This window comes from Ranitomeya variabilis, chromosome 5 (genome assembly GCF_051348905.1).
Source record: "Ranitomeya variabilis isolate aRanVar5 chromosome 5, aRanVar5.hap1, whole genome shotgun sequence".
NCBI lineage: Eukaryota > Metazoa > Chordata > Amphibia > Anura > Dendrobatidae > Ranitomeya > Ranitomeya variabilis.
Genome location: NC_135236.1, coordinates 484,071,488 through 484,093,644, shown reverse-complemented (window position 1 = coordinate 484,093,644; position 22,157 = coordinate 484,071,488). Strand labels below are relative to the sequence as shown.

At 41.9% G+C, this 22,157-nt stretch overlaps 1 protein-coding gene across 3 annotated transcripts in view; it reads left to right on the top strand.

Annotated features, from left to right (window-relative positions):
• The window catches only part of CFAP54 (cilia and flagella associated protein 54), a 615,020-nt gene that overhangs the window by 147,427 nt on the left and 445,436 nt on the right, over positions 1–22,157 (top strand). For all 3 annotated transcript variants that reach the window (XM_077265522.1, XM_077265521.1, XM_077265523.1), the window contains 2 exons: positions 16,917–17,056; positions 21,913–22,060. In XM_077265522.1, coding sequence (XP_077121637.1) covers positions 16,917–17,056; positions 21,913–22,060 — 288 coding nt within the window. The remainder of the gene's footprint in view (positions 1–16,916; positions 17,057–21,912; positions 22,061–22,157) is intronic.

The window sequence follows — 22,157 nt, the reverse complement described above, 5'->3', positions numbered from 1 at the left end:
ATCAGCCAATCACATGGCGGCAACTCAGTGCATTTAGGCATGTAGACATGGTCAAGACAATCTCCTGCAGTTCAAACCGAGCATCAGTATGGGGAAGAAAGGTGATTTGAGTGCCTTTGAACGTGGCATGGTTGTTGGTGCCAGAAGGGCTGGTCTGAGTATTTCAGAAACTGCTGATCTACTGGGATTTTCACGCACAACCATCTCTAGGGTTTACAGAGAATGGTCCGAAAAAGAAAAAAAATCCAGTGAGCGGCAGTTCTGTGGGCGGAAATGCCTTGTTGATGCCAGAGGTCAGAGGAGAATGGGCAGACTGGTTCGAGCTGATAGAAAGGCAACAGTGACTCAAATCGCCACCCGTTACAACCAAGGTAGGCCTAAGAGCATCTCTGAACGCACAGTGCGTCGAACTTTGAGGCAGATGGGCTACAGCAGCAGAAGACCACACCGGGTACCACTCCTTTCAGCTAAGAACAGGAAACTGAGGCTACAATTTGTACAAGCTCATCGAAATTGGACAGTAGAAGATTGGAAAAACGTTGTTTGGTCTGATGAGTCTCGATTTCTGCTGCGACATTCGGATGGTAGGGTCAGAATTTGGCGTAAACAACATGAAAGCATGGATCCATCCTGCCTTGTATGGAGCATCTTTGGGATGTGCAGCCGACAAATCTGCGGCAACTGTGTGATGCCATCATGTCAATATGGACCAAAATCTCTGAGGAATGCTTCCAGCACCTTGTTGAATCTATGCCACGAAGAATTGAGGCAGTTCTGAAGGCAAAAGGGGGTCCAACCCGTTACTAGCATGGTGTACCTAATAAAGTGGCCGGTGAGTGTATATATATATATATATATATATATATATATATATATATATATATATATATATAAATAAATATATATAGTACAGACCAAAAGTTTGGACACACTGGAATTATATACTTAACAAAAAAGTGTGAAACAACTGAAATTATGTCTTATTTTCTAGGTTCTTCAAAGTAGCCACCTTTTGCTTTGATGACTGCTTTGCACACTCTTGGCATTCTCTTGATGAGCTTCAAGAGGTAGTCACCGGGAATGGTTTGCAATTCACAGGTGTGCTCTGTCAGGTTTAATAAGTGGGATTTGAAAGTGTCCCCATGTGCAGTGGCAAAAACCATCAAGCACTACAAAGAAACTGGCTCACATGAGGACCGCCCCAGGAAAGAAAGACCAAGAGTCACCTCTGCTTCTGAGGATAAGTTTATCCGAGTCACCAGCCTCAGAAATCGCAGGTTAACAGCAGCTCAGATTAGAGACCAGGTCAATGACACACAGAGTTCTAGCAGCAGACACATCTCTACAACAACTGTTAAGGCTGCCGTCACACTAGCAGTATTTGATCAGTATTTTACATCAGTATTTGTAAGCCAAAACCAGAAGTGGGTGATAAGTGCAGAAGTGGTGCATATGTGTCTATTATACTTTTCCTCCAGTTGTTCCACTCCTGGTTTTGGCTTACAAATACTGATGTAAAATTCTGACCAAATACTGCTAGTGTGACGGCAGCCTAAGAGGAGACTTTGTGCAGCAGGCCTTCATGGTAAAATAGCTGCTAAGAAACCACTGCTAAGGGCAGGCAACAAGCAGAAGAGACTTGTTTGGGCTAAAGAACACAAGGAATGGACATTAGACCAGTGGAAATCTGTGCTTTGGTCTGATGAGTCCAAATTTGAGATCTTTGGTTCCAACCACCGTGTCTTTGTGCGACGCAGAAGAGGTGAATGGAAGGACTCTACGTGCCTGGTTCCCACCATGAAGCATGGAGGAGGATGTGTGATGGTGAGGGGGTGCTTTGCTGGTGACACTGTTGGGGCTTTATTCAAATTTGAAGGCATACTGAACCAGCATGGCTACCACAGCATCTTGCAGCGGCATGCTATTCCATCCGGTTTGCGTTTAGTTGGACCATCATTTATTTTTCAACAGGACAATGACCCCAAACACACCTCCAGGCTGTGTACGTGCTATGTGACCAAGAAGGAGAGTGATGGGGTGCTACGCCAGATGACCTGGCCTCCACAGTCACCAGACCTGAACTCAATCGAGATGGTTTGGGGTGAGCTGGACTGCAGAGTTAAGGCAAAAGGGCCAACAAGTGCTAAGCATCTCTGGGAACTCCTTCAAGATTATTGGAAGACCATTAACGGTGACTACCTCTTGAAGCTCATCAAGAGAATGCCAAGAGTGTGCAAAGCAGTCATCAAAGTAAAAAGTGGCTGTTTCACACTTTTTTGTTAACTATATAATTCCACATGTGTTAATTCATAGTTTTGATGCCTTCAGTGTGAATGTACAATTTTCATAGTCATAAAAATACAGAAAAATCTTTAAATGAGAAGGTGTGTCCAAACTTTTGGTCTGCACCGTATATATATAGTGGCATGTAACAGTTTGGGCACCCCTGGTCAAAATTACTGTTATTGTGAACATTTCAGGAAGTTGAAGGTGAAATGATGTCTAAAAGGGCTAAAGTTAAATATGACACATTTCCTTTGTATGTTAGGCAATATATATATATTTGAGCACCCTGCATGGTTAGTACTTAGCAGCACCCCCTTTTGCAAGTAGCACAGCTTGTAAACGTTTTTCTTGTTTGGGGAATTTAAATCCATTCTACCTTGGAAAATTCTTCCAGTTCTGTGAGATTCCTGGGTTGTTCTGCATGCACTGCTACTTTGAGGTCTAACAACAGATTTTCAATGATGTTTAGATCATGGGATTGTGAGGGCCATTGTAAAACCTTCAGCTTGAACCTTTTGAGGTAGTCAGTTGTGGATTTTGATGTCTGTTTAGGATGATTATCCATTTGTAGAAACCATCCTCTTTTCAACTTCAGCTTTTTTACTGATCGTGTTATGTTTTCATCAAGAATTTGTTGAAATTTCAATGAGTCCATTCTTCCCTCTACCCATGAAATGTTCCCCATACAACTGTCTGCAACACAACCCCAAAGCATGATAGATCCACCCCCATGTTTAATGGTTGGCAAGGTGTTCTTTTCCTGAAACTCTGTGTGCTTTTCTCTCCACTCATACCTTTTGATTATTGTAGCCAAAGAGTTTTATTTTTCCTCATCAGTCTCAGTCCACAGGATCATACTCACCCTCCTAGCATGGTAGCTGCAAGTCCCTGCATCTCTGTTGTCCCAATGCGGCATCTCTTCCTGTGCTCAGCGGTCACGTGGTACTGCTCATTAAGGTAATTAATATGCATGCGTCTTCACTCCCATGGGCATGGCACACATATTCATTACCTTAATGAGTGGTACCATGTGACCACTCAGCACAGGAAGAGCTGCCGCGCCGGTACAACGGAGATGCAGGGACGTGCAGCGACTGCTCGAGGAGGGTGAATATGATGGGGGAGGACGCCGAGCTATGCATACCACGTGGATGACGCCGAGCCATGCATACAAGGGGGAGGACGGGGGAGGACGCCGAGCCATGCATACAAGGGGGAGGATGCCGAGCCACTCATACAAGGGGGATGACGGGGGGAAGACACCGAGCCATGCATACAACTAGGAGACCGGGGGAGCCACACATAGCAGGACAGGGATGACGGGACAATACATACCCGGCTTATACTCGACTCACTAAGCTTACCCAGTTTTCCATGGCAAAATAGGTGCCTCTGCTTATACTCGGGTCGGCTTATACTCGAGTATATATGGTAACTTAACTAGGTTTCATCAATTATTTTTCATTCTACAATGTGGTCATGGTTTTGCTTCTCAAGATGTGTAGTCTAATTCATGATTTGCCACTTCAAAAAGTTTTTGCCCTTCTGTACTTTAGTACTACGACTACTACTACATAAATACAAAATGTAATATACAAAAAGCAAAAAATATAAATGCAAAAATGTACTGTATTATAAAATATTACTTTTATTTTTGACCTGTTGAAGACTAATGTGTAACATTTGAAATGAACATGCAATTTTCTGTTCTAAAAAGCACAAAAAAGGAAGAAAAAAAATTATATTTGAGTTTGCGCAAAATTCATCAATCTGTAAGTGGCATTTTGGCCAATTTGATGCAAAACAATGGCATCACCGTACAAAACAGTGAAGGATTATTTACGGTGATTGGTAAATAACGTACAAAAAGTGACTCTTTTAATCCCATAAATAATGTAATATACGGTAAATATAATTCTGAGGCTACATAGCGTAAATGCTGCATTTTGTTTCTGCTGCTTTTTGTCTGCATGTTTTCTGGTGGTGTCTGCACTACACTGTGCAATCTTCTCTGATAATTGTGTTTTTGCTGTTTTTTATGCCTTCTCATTTTTCTTGCTGTTTTTTTTATGGAGATTTGAAGCAGCATTATTTATTTATAGTACATAAATGCTTTGTTCCTGCACTTAAAAACAAAAGTACTTTTATTTTTTTCCCCATAGAAGCCTGTAGAGAAAAAATGCACCAGATCCACACTTTTCAGCACTGTCTAAAGTTGCACAGTGTGTAGGAGTTTTCATAAAATCACATCTTCTTTGCTTGGGCGGTTAGGCTGTGTTCACATGTAGCGTAAATGCTGTGTTTACACAGCTAAGCAAATTTGGGTTTATGAAAATTGTTTCAAATCCAGTGACTGATTCTGCTGTTTTCTTAGTCCCTTATTTAAAAAAAATTCTATTTTTAACCATCACTTATGGTTTTTGCATAAAATGCGCATGAAATTACGTACAAGCAAGATGAACAAGAAAAATCTTTATTGTAGCCAAAAATGTACACAATATTATATACAGTATAAAAATATATTAATCACTCATTCTGCAACTTTATTGGAAATTAAAACGTACAGTCCTACACTGTCTAATATTAAAACCTTACCATGTGTCAATGTTGACCTCAGTGTGAATAAGAGCAAACAAAAGGACTGGGCCCAACCAGGGAACACCAGACTGGGGAAGACTTATATACAATCTCTAGCTCAGAAATAGGGAGGCCACAGTGTAGGACTGTCCCGATCAGAGTTACCTTGACGCGGTTGGATGGCTTTTGTGCTATTTTTTCATCAAAAAACAGTATTACTAAAAACTCCGTGTTATTTAAATGCACTTTTGCTTTTTTACTTAGTTACATCAGGGTTTTTGCTTACTTTTTCTCTTGTAGGTTTTAAGGTTTTGTGGCCAATGTGAACATGCGACTTGTGCATGTATACCAACTCAAGTTAAGCTCAATTTTTGTGTTTTTTCTCTATTGGAAATTAATTCTTGCACCTTTTCTCTTCAAAGCTTCTCTTGATACCTTTTCTCTCAGGCCGGAGTCACACTACCGTAGAATATGGACGAGTGCTATGCTAGAAAACATCGCATAGCACTCGGACCAGTGTTAATCTATGGGGCAGCTCACATCATCTAATTTTTTCACAGGCGTATTCGACGTTCATGTAAAATCGTAGCATGCTGCGATTGTACATGTATATCGTTCGAGACTCGTCAATGCAAGCGTATGGGTGCGAGAAAAACTCAGACACCACGCGGACCATCCATCTAGCTTGCGACAAATACGCACACATTTTCCTCATTTCAGCCCATTGAGCCATTAAATTCAATGGGGAAAATCAGTGAGAAATGTAAAGCCATACGCATGTCATATGGATACATAGGTGCGAGAAAATCACATTATCGCATTGCAAACGCATTACACATGGATGACCATACAGAGAACACTTGTGCGACTCATCAGGGAGACTTGGACCAATTTTCCATACATTTAGTGTGACTCCGGCCTTACAGTAGGCCAGCAGAGTGTGACGCTAGTCATAATCCATGGCTAGGCCGTGAATCAGCGCAGTCAAATGTTCTGGGGTCAATACCAAAAGATCACATAGAAAACCAAGGGAAAAGAGAATGCCCAAGTCTGAGGACCCCCCTTGCAATAGGGACATGATTTTTCCGACCCGCTGGGACTCATCCCCTGAAGACCGGGGTTGCAAGGTAAAAAATAGTTAGCTGCTCTCCCTAAACACCCTAAACTGATTCTTCTCCCCTGAAAATTTGTCAGGAAGTGCCACTACAGGTTCAGGAGAGACCAACTGTACGTCAGAAGGTAAAGGAGTCATTACTACAGTCGATGGTGAAGAGCTTTGGGTAGCATCCATAGTTCTAGAAAACTGTCCCTGCAGCTGGGACTGTGTAGATTCTAGTTTCTGGTGTTCCCTTGTGAGATCCTGCACCATCTGGGTCAGATTCGCCACCTGATCACAGAGTGCATGAATAGGATCCATTTGTGAAGGAAGACAAAGAAAAAAAAATACTTTTGTGGCCAGTCAAAATGTGATGCTAGTCAGAACCCACAGCTAGGCCGTGAATCAGCACAGTCAGACGTTCCGGGGTCAATACCAAAAGATCACGTAGTAAACCAAGGGAAAATATAAAGTCGCAAGTCAGGTCACATGCCAGGGTCAGAATGCCAAAGAAATAGCAGATAAGCAAAGGGGCAATAACAAACATGTAGTTTGAACACAGTCCAAAGGTCAGCAATGGAAAATCAGATGCAAAGGGGCAGTAACAAACGGGTAGTCTGAACACGGTCCAAAAGTTAGCAACAGAAGAAAAATCAAAACTTATAGCACAGGGTACAGGCGAACACACCAGAAAGCACAATCTTAGAACAAGCTTTAGACTGGAAAGGATCTGAGCCAGACAGCTCAGCTAAATAGCAGGGCAAATACCAAGAACATGGAGCACCTGTGGAACCTTCCAGTCAGATAGGTCAACCGAGCTGTCAGTCAAAGCACTGACAGCTCAGCAAAAGATAGGATGACAGCGCTGTCCATCACATAGTCCCAGACACTCTGAGCAGAGGAATCGTGACACAGAACTTCTCTGTGAAGCATCCAGAAGTAGCCCCCATCTCTTCGCTAACAGCACTAAGGTTTTTAGGAAAATAGTCCAAATGGGAGTGTAAAAAATGTAACTTCAAATTTAAACAGGCCAAGGATTTGAAACATTTCAGCATGTTCTCCATAATGGACTTAAATTTTGGATCTTTGTTCGTACCGAGAAATTTATTCACAACTTCTTTAATAGAATCCCAAGCTCTTTTCTTAACTGCTTTCATTTTTATTTCAAACAAGTTCTTCATGAGTTTAAGAATATCCGGATGTACAAAAATGTCTTCCATCAGTTTTGCTTTGGACTACCCTGAAACTTGATCACACAAAAAAAAACCTCAAATAGCCAGAGCACAAAAAAACTGACAATGATCAGTAAACACACATGAAGAAATCCAGTATACTGTGCTAATATTAAAAATTACAGCTTTTATTAGATAGAACTAAACAAAGTTCATATATAAATAATACAAGTAACAAAAATCCAAAATCAATTCATACATCCATTATGGTCACTACTTGGTATAAATGGGGAAATATACCAACACATGCCTGACCTACTATCCACGTTGTGTAATGTATCTTACAATGCTAGCTCATAATCCCAATAGATATCCTAACTAGGATGTCAGTAGTACTGCCATAGGATTAAATCGAAATATACAAAATGATAAACACTTACATGAGAGGTGGTCTGCTATGTGTGGCTACTCCCCAAGCGCCCCAACGCGCGTTTCATCCCTTCGTCAGGAGACGAACGCTAGAGGGAAGGGAGGATTATCTTAAATAGGAGGCATAGCCAATAAGAGCCCAAGTTTCATTTTGTTTTCGGCGCGCTCATGTGATGATCATCACATCCGGTGTATATCGCACGTGCGCTGCCGGTAACATCCATCACCAAGGCGCTAAGGTTTGCAGCCGTGGAACGCAAGCCCAGCCTGGGCCGTCATGGAGACGGCACAGGCGTCCTCCTATTGCCCGCTCACCATAGCGCCGACGGATGTAACGGCAGAGCACGCATCACAACGGAGTGAGAGAAACCTTAAGACCTAATTGTTTCAGAGCTCCAAATACACTAATAAATCAAAGTGCTCGGTGCTTCATAAGTGTGATGTCTTATTTAGTAGCAATAATTGATAAATGTGACGATAATCTAAAGTGCAGATGCATTTTAAAGTGCCCGTGCATACCATAATACAGTGGTACATCCATATTAATCCATAATATATAAGCATCCTGCTCCTGTTGCTCACCCACCATAACAATGATGGATGTGGTAATAAGGCACACATCACATCAGAATGAGTGAAACTTAGAACCTAATTACTTCAGGACTCTAAATAAACTGATGAATAAAAGTGCTAAGTGCATGATAAGTGTGATGTGTAAAGTGACAATTATATAACATTAAGATGCAAAAGGAGTAACATCATTAGTAATACTTCAAAAAGACTGAGCTGCATAGAGCTTGGTAACTACATATCCATATATATTTTTATGACCCCCTAAATGTAAGTGGAGCGCCCCCAGATGCAGGGCCGCGGGGTACTCGGTACCGGGCCTCTCTGTCTCAGTTCTGGGGTCGTCACGGTGGCTAGACCCGGTCCGTGACCCTGCTAAGGGGCGTCCAATGAAAGATAAGATGATGGTGCGTGGTGCAGGTCGCCATGAATGACAAGGACACAGGGTTGCAGTCTCTTTACCTCTTTACTGAAGGCTTCAGGATCCTCAATCCAGAGTACTGTTAACAGGGCTGGCTGAGACCGGCCGGTCCGAAGGCACCTCCAGAGTTCCCTTTGCAGGTGGAAATCTGTGCCTACCTTCTAGCGCCTGTGTGTTGTAATACTTCCCTGCTGAGCACCACGGGATAGTCCTCACAACTGTTGTGTCTGTTTCTGATGTTCTTTCTCACAACTTATATCTGTTCTGATGTTCTTCTCTTTCCCCCAGATGATATGGCTAGGACGCACCCGTATGACGGGTAGGCCTGGAGTTCTTCCGGGACCCTAGTGTCGCCCCACTCCCACAGTTGCCCACTATGTCTGCTTAGGTGATTTAGGTGAGACAGCCAACCTATAATTAACTGTCCTGCCATTGGTTTGAAGTAATGCTTGGAGCCTAATACTTCCTCGGCGTTCCGGCCACCGGCTACGCGCCTCAGTAGGATGCTGCCTCGATCTTACGGCACGACTCCTACTGGTGTTATCTCCTTTTTGCTGTGATCTCGTTTCTCACTCTCCACAATAAACCTCGCTTCTTGTCCTTTCTTGAGATACCGCCGCAATGTAGTGCAGGCGCGGTTCCTTAACGCTCTGTCTTGTTCGCTAGGCCTCTGTCAGGATCCCACCCCTGACAGGGACCCCCCTGAATCTTTCCCCTGCAACACCCCCTGCCACAGGATGTTGCCTGGTTCCAACCCAGTCATCTTCTAACTAACTTCCTATCCAACCCCCAGTTTTACCAGATTGTGAGGAGTGGCCTAATACATAGTACCCTTTGCTCCCCCTGGAGGCCAGACTGTGAAGTGTATTGGTGTCTGTGATACCTGGTCAGGTGAACTCCTTAAGTGCCATCAGACGTACCATCACTCCCCTTAGCGGCGGAGCGGTAGTACTGCAACGACCAGGACTCTGGGGCGCTGCATAAGCATGTGATGTCAAGTGTAAAAATGAAAATCACTATTTTTGATTATACACTAATAACCACAGATTAAACATAAACAATGCTATCAATTATTATATATACCCACATAGATATTATAGACAAATCTAAAGTGCAGAGTACATATTGAAGTGCCCGTGCATACCAATATACAATAATACATCCATATTAATCATAGACATATTACACCATATGGAGTACCGATGTCGAAAGTCAGAAGCTGCATAACAAATAGTGTGGATTATAATGCGATCTTTAAAAAAATTGATGTCCTTTTCCTATTTCAGTTCAGATCTAGTCCTAATGAGTCGAAATAACATCCAGTACATGATCATGGAGCCAAATGCAGCATGGGCTGCCTATCCATAGATTAAAAGGCCTATGACAAAAAAACACGAAAATGAGAATCATAAAATAAAACAACAACATACAGTCAAGGAAAAAGGGTTAATGACTAAATATATATAACAACACCCACCCTACCCAAGTTAAAAGGTCTTAACTTTTAGGTCTTAAGGTTTCTCTCACTCCGTTGTGATGCGTGCTCTGCCGTTACATCCGTCGGCGCTATGGTGAGCGGGCAATAGGAGGACGCCTGCGCCGTCTCCATGACGGCCCAGGCTGGGCTTGCGTTTCACGGCTGCAAGCCTTGGTGATGGCTGTTACCGGCTGCGCACGCGCGATATACACCGGATGTGATGATGATCACTTGAGCGCGTCGAAAACAAAATGAAACTTGGGCTCTTATTGGCTATGCCTCCTATTTAAGATAATCCTCCCTTCCCTCTAGCGTTCGCCTCCTGTTGAAGGGACGAAACGTGCGTTGGGGCGCTTGAGGAGTAGCCACACATAGCAGACCACCTCTGAAGTAAGTGTTTATCATTTTGTATATTTCGATTTAATCCCATGGCAGTACTACTGACATCCTAGTTAGGATATCTATTTTGATTATGAGCTAACATTGTAAGATACATTACACAACGTGGATAGTAGGTCAGGCATGTGTTGGTATATTTCCCCATTTATACCAAGTAGTGACCATAATGGCTATATTAATTGATTTTGGATTTTTGTTACTTGTGTTATTTATATATGAACTTTGTTTAGTTTTATATAATAAAAGCTGTAATTTTTAATATTAGCACAGTATACTGGATTTCTTCATGTGTGTTTACCCTGAAACTTGGTACACAGATACTTAAAAGTCTCTCCTTCTTTCTGTAGAGCTTTCACAAACTGCCTCATTAGTCCAAGCTTAATGTGGAGTGGTGGCAGGAGAACATTAGTGGGATCAACTAAACTTTCCGCAACTATCACCTTGAGTCAACTTTTTTTGGCTCTAGTGATGAGTGTTATCCTGGTTGTCCCATTCACACAAAAAGCATGGATACTCCGTGTATCCTCCTTGCTGCCGAAGAAACAAATAGAGAACTTTCAGATCATCACACATTGACCATCCTTGATCCTCGTAGTTACGTTTCTTGAGAGTAAAGTTTCAATTCTCATAGCTTTCCTTCAAGTGCACAAGATGCACTACAGGCAGTGAAGCATACTTGCTGCCATTGTGCAGTAGCACAGCTTTCAGACTATTTTTTGGATGAATCAATAGTCTCCACTTGCTTACATGGTGCTCTAGTGCATTGCAATGATGTTCCTAGGCTAATAGAAATATGTAACCTTGAGTACAATCTTGAGAAAAGCATGGAAGGAATTCCTTTACTCTGCTTCTATACTATTAAAAACCATTTCTAACAAATTTAATGACAACAAAATCATCCACCAAATGTCACGCAAAGGGGTTAACATATGGGGCAAGAAAAAGCCAATGGAGTCAGTGTTAGTAGAAAAACTATGTGGTGGATTTTTTTTGTGGATATTTTTACTGAATTCTGTGATTGAAAGTACTGTATATAAAAATCACCTATTTTCAAACAATTCCTTGCAGATAATTTTCAGAAATTCTGCTGAGTTTAACTGTCCAAGCAAAGTGGATTTTATTTCATGAAAACTGCTGCCACAGTGTGTTAATATTCTGTTGAACCATGCGATTTTGGTGTCTTTTTTTTGGCTCTATAGGCTTCTGTTGAGAGCCTAAAAAAATGCATGTAGAATAAGCATGTAAAACAACCCCTGCATTAAATCTGCATCAAATAAAAACACACAAAAAATGTTGCAACAATGCAATAACCAGAGAATATAGAAAAAGTAAAAAGTAGGCTTTCTTTGAATTAATAGCGCTGCCAAATGAGGAGAGAAATAAACTTATAAAAACCTTCTTTATTCAAACTACACGTTATAGAGCTGATTCATCTCCTTTCTCATGCTCATACAATACAGTTAGTGAAAGCTAGCTAATATACATTCCCAAATAATGTCAGAAATCAGATTTAATTAATTAGTATATAACAACATGTACTATAAGTCTTAAGAACAAAAAGATAAAAAGAATTACCAATGCCAGTGTTAAACATATGCTTAATGCACCCCAATCCTATAAAATACTTTTTTTTTAGAAAATCACAACCATAGAGAAAAAAAATACTAAGAAAAAATAATTACATCAATAACTAAAGATCCCCAAAGGGAATCCTTAATCAAACACCTCTCACTGAATAGTGTTTTCTATACATTCATTGAGGCCTTCAGGTGTTAGGGTACCGTCACACAGTACCATTTTGATCGCTACGATGGCACGATCCGTGACGTCGCAGCGATCGTATGATTATCGCTCCAGCGTCGTAGACTGCGGTCACACTTTGCAATCACGGCGCTGGAGCGATGCCGAAGTCCCCGGGTAACCAGGGTAAACATCGGGTAACTAAGCGCAGGGCCGCGCTTAGTAACCCGATGTTTACCGTGGTTACCAGCGTAAATGTAAAAAAAACAAACAGTACATACTCACATTCCGGTGTCTGTCCTCCGGCGTCTCAGCTTCTCTGCACTGTGTAAGCACAGCGGCCGGAAAGCAGAGCGGTGACGTCAGACGTCACCGCTGTGCTCGCTTTCTGGCTGGCCTGCGCTCACAGTGCAGAGAAGCTGAGACGCCGGAGGACAGACACCGGAATGTGAGTATGTACTGTTTGTTTTTTTTATGTTTACGCTGGTAACCACGGTAAACATCGGGTTACTAAGCGCGGCCCTGCGCTTAGTTACCCGATGTTTACCCTGGTTACAAGCGAACACATCGCTGGATCGCTGTCACACACAACGATCCAGCGATGTCAGCGGGTGATCAAGCGACGAAAGAAAGTTCCATACGATCTGCTACGACGTACGATTCTCAGCAGGGTCCCTGATCGCTGCTGCGTGTCAGACACTGCGATATCGTAACGATATCGCTAGAACGTCACGAATCGTACCGTCGTAGTGATCAAAATGGCACTGTGTGGCGGTACCCTTAAGGTGGACAATTTACATATCCAATGTGATTCCCTGTTGACAAGTCTCTGGAATCTATTGGATATTTTGTAAGATGGCCCCTGGATGAGTCCTTGAGGGGAGATATGTGTCATTGTGGCTATTGGCTGCGGTGATATGAGCTCGGAAGCATGCTCCAGCACATATAGCGCTGAGAGAGTCATTTGGACCATTCCAGGGTCGGGTTTTACAAACAGTCAAAAGGGATGGGTGGGAATGACTGCTCACATAACCCAACCCCAGGGGCATGGTTTAGCAGATAAAATGGAGACCGAGTGTCTCATTCAGGGTCTGTGACTGGAGGTGTGGAGACCTCCAGTGTGTTGCTAAAGGCACTGACCTGAGCGGGCGGACCCGCAGTACTATATGGACTATTTACTTGCAGGTTTTTTTTCACTTTGTGCCAGAAAATGCTCTGTTTTGTTTTGCCATCCGGAGGGGTTTAGGAACTTTGAATAAACTTGCCAGAACATTGCATCAATACCGTTTCCTGTGCCTACCTCAGGCAGCTGAGTTAGTACAAACCAGTACAATTCTATGCAATTTGTTCAAGAATAATATGTTTCGGGCAACTGGGATTCTTTCCATGGAAGATAATAATTATTATTTTTTTGTAATATCCACTGAAAGAATAGGATCATTAATTCAAATTATCCAGTACTTTGTCAAAATATTTCTTATCTCTTTGTGGGACTTATTAAACGTAGTTATACAACTATATGTTTATTTTTTTATTTCATTTTACTTCCTCTGTGGCTGACATCCTTATTATGTTATTACCTATTACATGAAAATTGTATTCATTTTCCAAGCAATCCATCTGATTTAATTGTTTTTGTACACTCAAAGGCATCCATCATAATATTTTTGGGGTATTTGTTTTCCCTGAACCATTTTTTTTTTAAATGGCAGGTTCCTTGAAAAACTCCCCATCGGATGTGCAATTTTTCTAATCCACCTGTATTGGCCGTAAGTGATGTTTTTAATCCATTTTGGATAGTGACCACTGGAGAATTCCAGGTAACTATTCACATCAACATCTTTAAAAAATGTCGAAGTGTGAATAGCGCTCTGCTCTCTTTAGTAAATTGCCAAATCCAGAAATTCAATCCTCGTGGCTGAGAAAGAAAACTAAAACTCTAACTCCCAACAGTTATTTTTAAGTTAATGTACAAAAGGTGTTGCATCATCTGGTGCCCCTGTCCAAATGAATTATGTTAAATATCTATTCATCCTAAGTATTTCTATTATGCATTTTTCACTTAAAATCACAAGCGCTATACTTACCTCCCACATGTGCGCGGCTTCTTCCCCTCTCATCATTGATCCTCTGAAGCCGGATGTACGCATGCCGGCTCCAGAAAGGCGCACTGCACATGATCAGAATAAAAAATGTGGCCACCCATGGAGATATGTGTGCTCAGATAACGTTGACCAACGTTTCACATCTTAATTTGACTGTTATGGTTATGGCTTGTTCACTATCATCATTAGGAAAGGTGATGCCAGGTGATGCAAATTTGTCAGCTTTCTAAAAACCCAGCCTTGTGCCAAAAACCAGCAAAAAAAAAACAACAACTTCTAAGCAGCTGCCTAGCTGTGTGGGGTGTGTCAGATGCTACAGACAGTCACTGTGCATCTGGCTGCAGAAGGTCTCTGCGTTTGGCATTGCAGACGCCTTCTTAATCTTTCTGACTTTTGGACCCAATGGCAACCCCCCTCCAGCTCTAATTGACACACCTGGACCTGGGTGTTTATAGACTCAGTCTGCTTCTGGGAGTTGTCGGTGATATTCACATTTTTCCCTTGTGAAGGCTTGGAGCTATAGCAGTTGTCTCACTTCCTCTCTGGTGCTGCTGGAGGACTTTTGGTGTTACCTCTCTGAGTCTGCTCAAGCGAAGTTGCTTCCCCCTTGTTTGTCTCTTTCTTCTCTTCCGTGTACAGTGGGGACTGACTAGTGCTCATCCCCCTGTCCTTATTCAGGGCCTAGCTCTAGGGATATACAGGGCTTAGGTTCCTGCTCGGCGATTGGTGTGCAACCAATATAGGGACAGTAGGGGAGGCAGGGTGTTATTAGATCTGGCGCCTAGGGATCTCCACTCTCCCTTTCACTAACGTATGGTCTTCCTTCCCCTCGTGTTGCCCTTAGTCTTCCCACGCTGTGCGTGACACTAGCACTCTGAAAATGAAAACGGTATAGGCCCACAAAGCATAAAAAGGCTATAAAAGGATAGCAAAGAGTTTTCAAGTTTCCCTTTCCTCAGTTTGAAATGTAATTAAGAAATGGCAGGTAACAGGAACAATGGAGGTCAAGATAAGGTCTGGAAGGAAAATTTCAGTTAGAGCTGCTCGTAGTATTTCTAGAGAGGCAAATCAGAACCCCCGCTTGACTGCAAAAGACCTTCAGAAAGATTTAGCAGACTCTGAAGTTGTAGCACATTGTTCTACTGTTCAGAGACAACTGCACAAATATGACCTTCATGGAAAAGTCATCAGAAGAAAACCTCTCCTGCATCTTCACCATAAAATTCAGCGTGAAAAGTATGCAAAAGAACATCTAAACAAGCCTGATGTGTAGAGAAAAAGGGCACATAATTTCAGGAAAAGAACATCTTGCCAATCATTTAGCATGGCGGTGGAACAATCATGCTTTGGGATTGTGATGCAGCCAATAGCATGGGGAAAATTTCACGGGTAGAGGGAAAAATGGATTCAATGCAATTGAAACTAATTCTTGATGCAAACATAACACCATCTATAAAAAAGCTGACGTTGCATAGAGGATGGCTTCTACAAATGGATAATGATTCTAAACACATGTCAAAGTCCACAATTGACTACCTTAAAAGGTGCAAGCTGAAGGTTTTACAATGGCCCTCACAGTACCCTGATCATTGAAAATCTGTGGCTAGACCTCAAAGTAACAGTGCATGCAAAACAACCCAGGAATCTCACAGAACTGGAAGAATTTTCCAAGGAAGAATGGATGAAAATCCCTCAAACAATAATTGAAAGACTCTTGGCTGGCTACAAATAGCATTTACAAGCTATGATACTTGCAAAAGGGGGGGTGATAGTAGATACTAACCATGCAGAGTACCGAAACTTTTCCATATGCCCATTTTCCTTTTTGTAATTTTTAAAATGTAAAAGATGACTATAAATACAGTTGTGCTCAAAAGTTTACATACCTCGGCAGTCTTTTTCCAGAAAATATGAATGATAACACCTAAACTTTATCTCCACTCATGGTTATTGGTTGGGTGAAGCCATTTATTGTCAATCTACTGTGTTTTCTCTTTTTAAATCATAATGGCAACCCAAAACATCCAAATGACCCTGATTCACATACCCCATTTCTTAATACCGTGTATTGCCCCCTCTAACATCAATGACAGCTTGAAGTCTTTTGTGGTAGTTGTGGATGAGGTTCTTTATTTTCTCAGATGGTAAAGCTGCCCACTCTTCTTGGCAAAAAGCCTTCAGTTCCTGTAAATTTCTGGGCTGGCTAGCATGAACTGCTGCGCTTGAGATCTCCCCACAGTGGCTCAATTATATTGAGGTCAGGAGACTGAGATGGCCATCCTATGCGTTGTGCTCTGGGTCCTGTCCTCTCTTGTTGACTTTGGCGCTTTTCTTGCTCTGTGTGATCCATTTTTACCCTTGTCTATGTGATTCAAGAAGCTACAGTATGTATATCTTTTTTCAAGATCACTTTTTTGTGCTTATTTGTCTGGTTCTTCCTTTGGTGAGTGTTATGTTTATAGTAAAGCTTAGGCCATTTTCTCCATATCCCACTTCATTTGATAAGGTCGCTGTCCCACTTCATTCAATTAGGTCACTGGTAATTTTTTGAATGGCTAGTCCTTCTCCCTGCTGGTAAGCTTTTAATAATCTCTTGTATTGGGTAATTTCAATAACACAATAAATTAAATCTTTTGATTTACAGAGTGCTTATCATATTGGCCACTATAAAGTATCTAAGAAGGCCTGCTCTGTCCTGTGGAACTACTTTGTCTTCTCACCGAATCTGGCACCAAATCCTTCTGAAAGAAGAGGTGTCAGAGATAAATACATAACGCAGATGAGGTAAGTTGGGAAGTAACGACTGCCCCTATATGTATAGTGCAAGTACTTAATATTAATGATAAGTTTGATCGAAAATGTAATTCATCTCAAATTAGCTTTAGTTTCCCATACACTGTCTAAGGCTACGTTCACATTTGCGTTGTGCGCCGCAGCGTCGGCGCCGCAGCGCACAACGCAAACAAAAACGCGGCAAAACGCACGCTAAAACGCTGCGTTTTGCGCCGCATGCGTCGTTTTTGGCCGAAAGTTGGACGCAAAAAAAATGCAACTTGATGCGTTTCTTGCGTCCAACGCTTGCGGCCATGCGGCGCAAAACGCAGCACAACGCATGTCCATGCGCCCCCATGTTAAATATAGGGGCGCATGACGCATGCGGCGCCGCTGCGGCGCCCGCCGCGAATGTGAACGTAGCCTAACACACTTCATTAGTTAAGCCTAACTTCTACCCTACAGATGTCGGAGACTAAAAACCTGCACTGTTTTTGGAAGCCTGGATTCTGTAAGAGTAACAGACTTGTTACAATATTGGTTTTGTAGAACTGGTTCTGTGTAAAAAGACGAGATTCAGACAATAAATCAGTAATTCAGTTTTCTAATGTTCATGGCTATCTTCTTTTTAGATCTTATGCAGTAAGAAACCTGCTCAATCATTACTGCATTTGCTAATTTTTTCCTTTTTTTACAGTTTTTTTGCCTGTTTTTAATTTGCACCTTTTTCTTTTAATATTCGCCATTTGTGCACCTGCTTCATGTTGCAAATTAACTTCTTATGAAGGGTGCATGTATAAAGTATAGAGGGGGCTTAAGAGCTGAGATCCCTCCACACACTGCTAATGTTGATTATACTACATATTCAGCATCTCTCTTGGGGCCAATATGCAAACGTCTGTGCAAATTGGTCCCACAGACTGCTAATGCACTTTGGACCCAAGCATGACAGCCTCATAGACATATATGAAGCTGTGACTCTTGGGTCGGAAGAGCCACAGCCAGTCCATGCATTAGTGGTCTGTGCTCCGACGTCTGATCCCTAACAGTCATAGCCAGAGCTCAGCTTATAACCATATAGATGCTGCTGTCACTTCTCCACCAATTGATCCCAGGGAAACATGTGGGTGTCCGCTGTATCCATGGGAACGCCAACAACTACCCTATTGCCAGAGTGTTGATAAAAAAAAGCCATGGAACGGAGTACCATGAGGTCGAGGTAGTCAGAAACTTCCTATATACTGTGATAATTGAGCAGGACTTCAGCCTGTTCTGGAATTTGGGGGGAAAGGCAAGGGTGCCAAGTGACTCAGGAGCAGGGCAACCCTGATGATTTCCTGTCGGAGGTGGAGGAGTTTCCTTTGTGTGTCCTCGCTAGTGTTTAGGATGAAACAGTGATCAGTGATGCGGAGGTTTCTGAACTGGGGGTTTCTGGGCAAAATTTGAGGACTAGTCCAATGCAGGATCTTACCCTAAAGGGGGCCTTTGAAAATGTGTTTGTGATCGATAGGGTTGCTGAAGAGCCGGGGGCTGACACCAGGTACCCACACTTTGCGGTCAATTTAGAATTATTGTATTGGGTGACCACCCTGAGGGGAGGTGAGATGATAGTGGAGTAGCTGTTAGTTCCAAGACCCTACCAGCAGAGGGTTTTAGACATGGCCCATTCACACGTTTTTGGGGGGACATATGGGGGTAGAGAAAACGTAGGAGAGGATATTGCAGAGGTTCTGTTGCCTGGGATGTTACCAGGAGATCCTGAATTATTGTAGGTCCTACCCCACCTGCCAGATAACCGCTCCCTCTTATCACTTCCAAAGTCCCCCAGTCCCTTTACCCATAATAATGATCCCATTTGAGAGAATTGCCATGGACCTAGTAGGTCCTCTAGTTAAGTCTGCACGAGGGCACTAATATATACAGTAGTAGTAGATAGGGACTATGTGATCCGGTACCGATGCAATACCACTAAGGAATTATTCGGCCAAGAGTTTTGCCCGGGAACTTGTTTATATTTTTGCAAGGGCAAGCCTTCCGAAGGAAATTTTGACAGACCATGAAACACTCTTTATGAGCAAGGTATGAAAGAGCTGTGTATGATCCTCCAGATTGCCCAGCCGCGAACCTCAGTTTACCATCCGCAGACCGACAACCTAGGAGAACGCTTCAACAAAACCTTAAAGGCCATGATCAAAAGTAATTGAGAAGGACCGTTGAGACTGGGACTATCTGCTTTTGTTTCTGCTCTTCTCCATCAGAAAGGTTCCTCAAGCCTCTACTGGCTATATGCCGTTCAAGCTCCTGTATGGGTGAGAGGATGGCGAAAGTAATGCCTATCGTGAAGGAGCATCTTCTCCAGGCTCAGGAGGCACAGGAAAGGGTGTATAATCGATCAGCGAGGCTGAGGCGGTTCCAGCCCGGGGACCTTGTGCTACTGCTTATCCCTACAGTGGAGAGCAAGTTCCTGGCCAAGTAGCAAGGCCCATACGAGGTGGTGGAAAAACTGGGAGAGATGAATTACAAGGTACACCAGCCAGGTCAAATGAAGTGGCACGAAGTCTATCATGTGAACTTGCTCAAGCCCTGGCAAGACTGGGAATCGCTGGATACCCCTTGCCTGGGAGCCAGACCCAAAGTCACAGTGGACGATGTCACCATTTCAGAGACTCTGATGCCGGCCCAGAGGCAACAGTGTCCGGAGCTGTTGCTAATATAGCTGATCCACAATACGATAAGTTTATCCTCGATACAACAATAATGATATAGCTGATCCGCAATTTAACAACAATAATAATATCTTTGATACTTGATACAACAATAATAGTAATAATATAGCTGATCTGCGATATAATAAAAATATAATGCTGCTGATCGGTGATATAATAATAATATAATGCGGCTGATCTGCGATATAATAATAATATAATGCGGCTGATCTGCGATATAATAATATAGTGCAGCTGATCTGTGATATAATAATAATATAATACGGCTGATCGGTGATATAATATGATCAGTGATATAATAATAATACTATAATGCGGCTGATCGGTGACATAATATGATCAGTGATATAATAATAATATAATGCGGCTGATCTGTGATATAATAATATAATGCGGCTGATCTGTGATATAATAATAATATAATGCGGCTGATCTGTGATATAATAATATAATGCGGCTGATCTGTGATATAATAATAATATAATGCGGCTGATCTGTGATATAATACGATCAGTGATATAATAATAATATAATGCGGCTGATCTGTGATATAATAATATAATGCGGCTGATCTGTGATATAATAATAATATAATGCAGCTGATCTGTGATATAATAATAATATAATGCGGCTGATCTGTGATATAATACGATCAGTGATATAATAATAATATAATGCGGCTGATCTGTGATATAATAATATAATGCGGCTGATCTGTGATATAATAATAATATAATGCGGCTGATCTGTGATATAATACGATCAGTGATATAATAATAATATAATGCGGCTGATCTGCGATATAATAATAATACAGTATAATGTGGCTGATCTGCGATATAATAATAATATAATGTGCCAGATCTGCGATATAATAATACAGTATAATGTGGCAGATCTGCGATATAATAATAATATAACGCGGCTGATCTGCGATATAATAATAATACAGTATAATGTGGCAGATCTGCGATATAATAATAATATAACGCGGCTGATCTGCGATATAATAATAATACAGTATAATGTGGCTGATCTGCGATATAATAATAATATAATGTGGCAGATCTGTGATATAATAATACAGTATAATGTGGCTGATCTGCGATATAATAATACAGTATAATGTGGCAGATCTGCGATATAATAATACAGTATAATGTGCCAGATCTGCGATATAATAATACAGTATAATGTGGCAGATCTGCGATATAATAATATAACGCGGCTGATCTGCGATATAATAATAATACAGTATAATGTGGCTGATCTGCGATATAATAATACAGTATAATGTGGCTGATCTGCGATATAATAATACAGTATAATGTGGCAGATCTGCGATATAATAATACAGTATAATGCGGCTGATCTGCGATATAATAATACAGTATAATGTGCCAGATCTGCGATATAATAATAATACAGTATAATGTGGCAGATCTGCGATATAATACTAATATAATGCGGCTGATCTGTGATATAATGGGCCGTTTGCTGACACACTGATTATGAGCATTTTCGAGGAGGTGTAGGGTGTAAGGTGGAGCAGCATCATTTCTTGGTGGGACAGAGATGCATAAGGAAACCAGGAGAGGTCAGGCGATAAATAAGACGACTTGTCACTTTCTTCACAGCTCTGCCGTATGTGTTTCCTATCCTTCTCACTAATTATATGTACAGTTACTCAGCTGCAGCACAGTGGCGTTGGGCGCGACCCAGCTCTCGTGTCAAGGAGTGTTTTTATTTTTAGGCTCAATATCCGAGTCTCCCAGGACTACAGTAAATAAGATGTGATGATCTATGTATAACACTGAGATGCTTGGAATCCATTTCTAATATGGTCTTTGTTTCATACAGTGGGCCCCGGTGATGGTTTCCATGGTGACCGCAGTGGCCAGTATCTGCCTGCTGTGTGCGCGGAAGAATTTTTAATTAGCGCTGTCAGATTGTGATTCTGGCTGTTTAGTAAATAGTCGGTTTGTCCTAACTAATCGTTATTATTCCTCTTCCCCTGCAGGAAGCACTATAGTGCAGATTAGCATTGTTACAGTGAAGTCCAATGGGGGTATTTGCATGTTGTGTGTGAGAATGGATCATTTCTGCCCTTGTCATAGCTGCAATCATTATTTCTTTCCATAGACTGTGTCAGGATGCCGTAGCAAACTCTTCTCCGATACTACTACAACTCTTCCTGGGAAGCATTTTTATGCTCAGTGATATAAACATAAAGGAAGGAGCACTGTTTTGTGACTCTGTGTGTGATGGTGAGCTTTCCCGGAAAGGACAAGTGAGTAAGAAAATGATATTCTGATCTTTAGTTAGGTTACAGGGGTAATCCCAGAATTGAAAGCTATCCCCCATCTGTGGGAGACCCCAGAGATCCA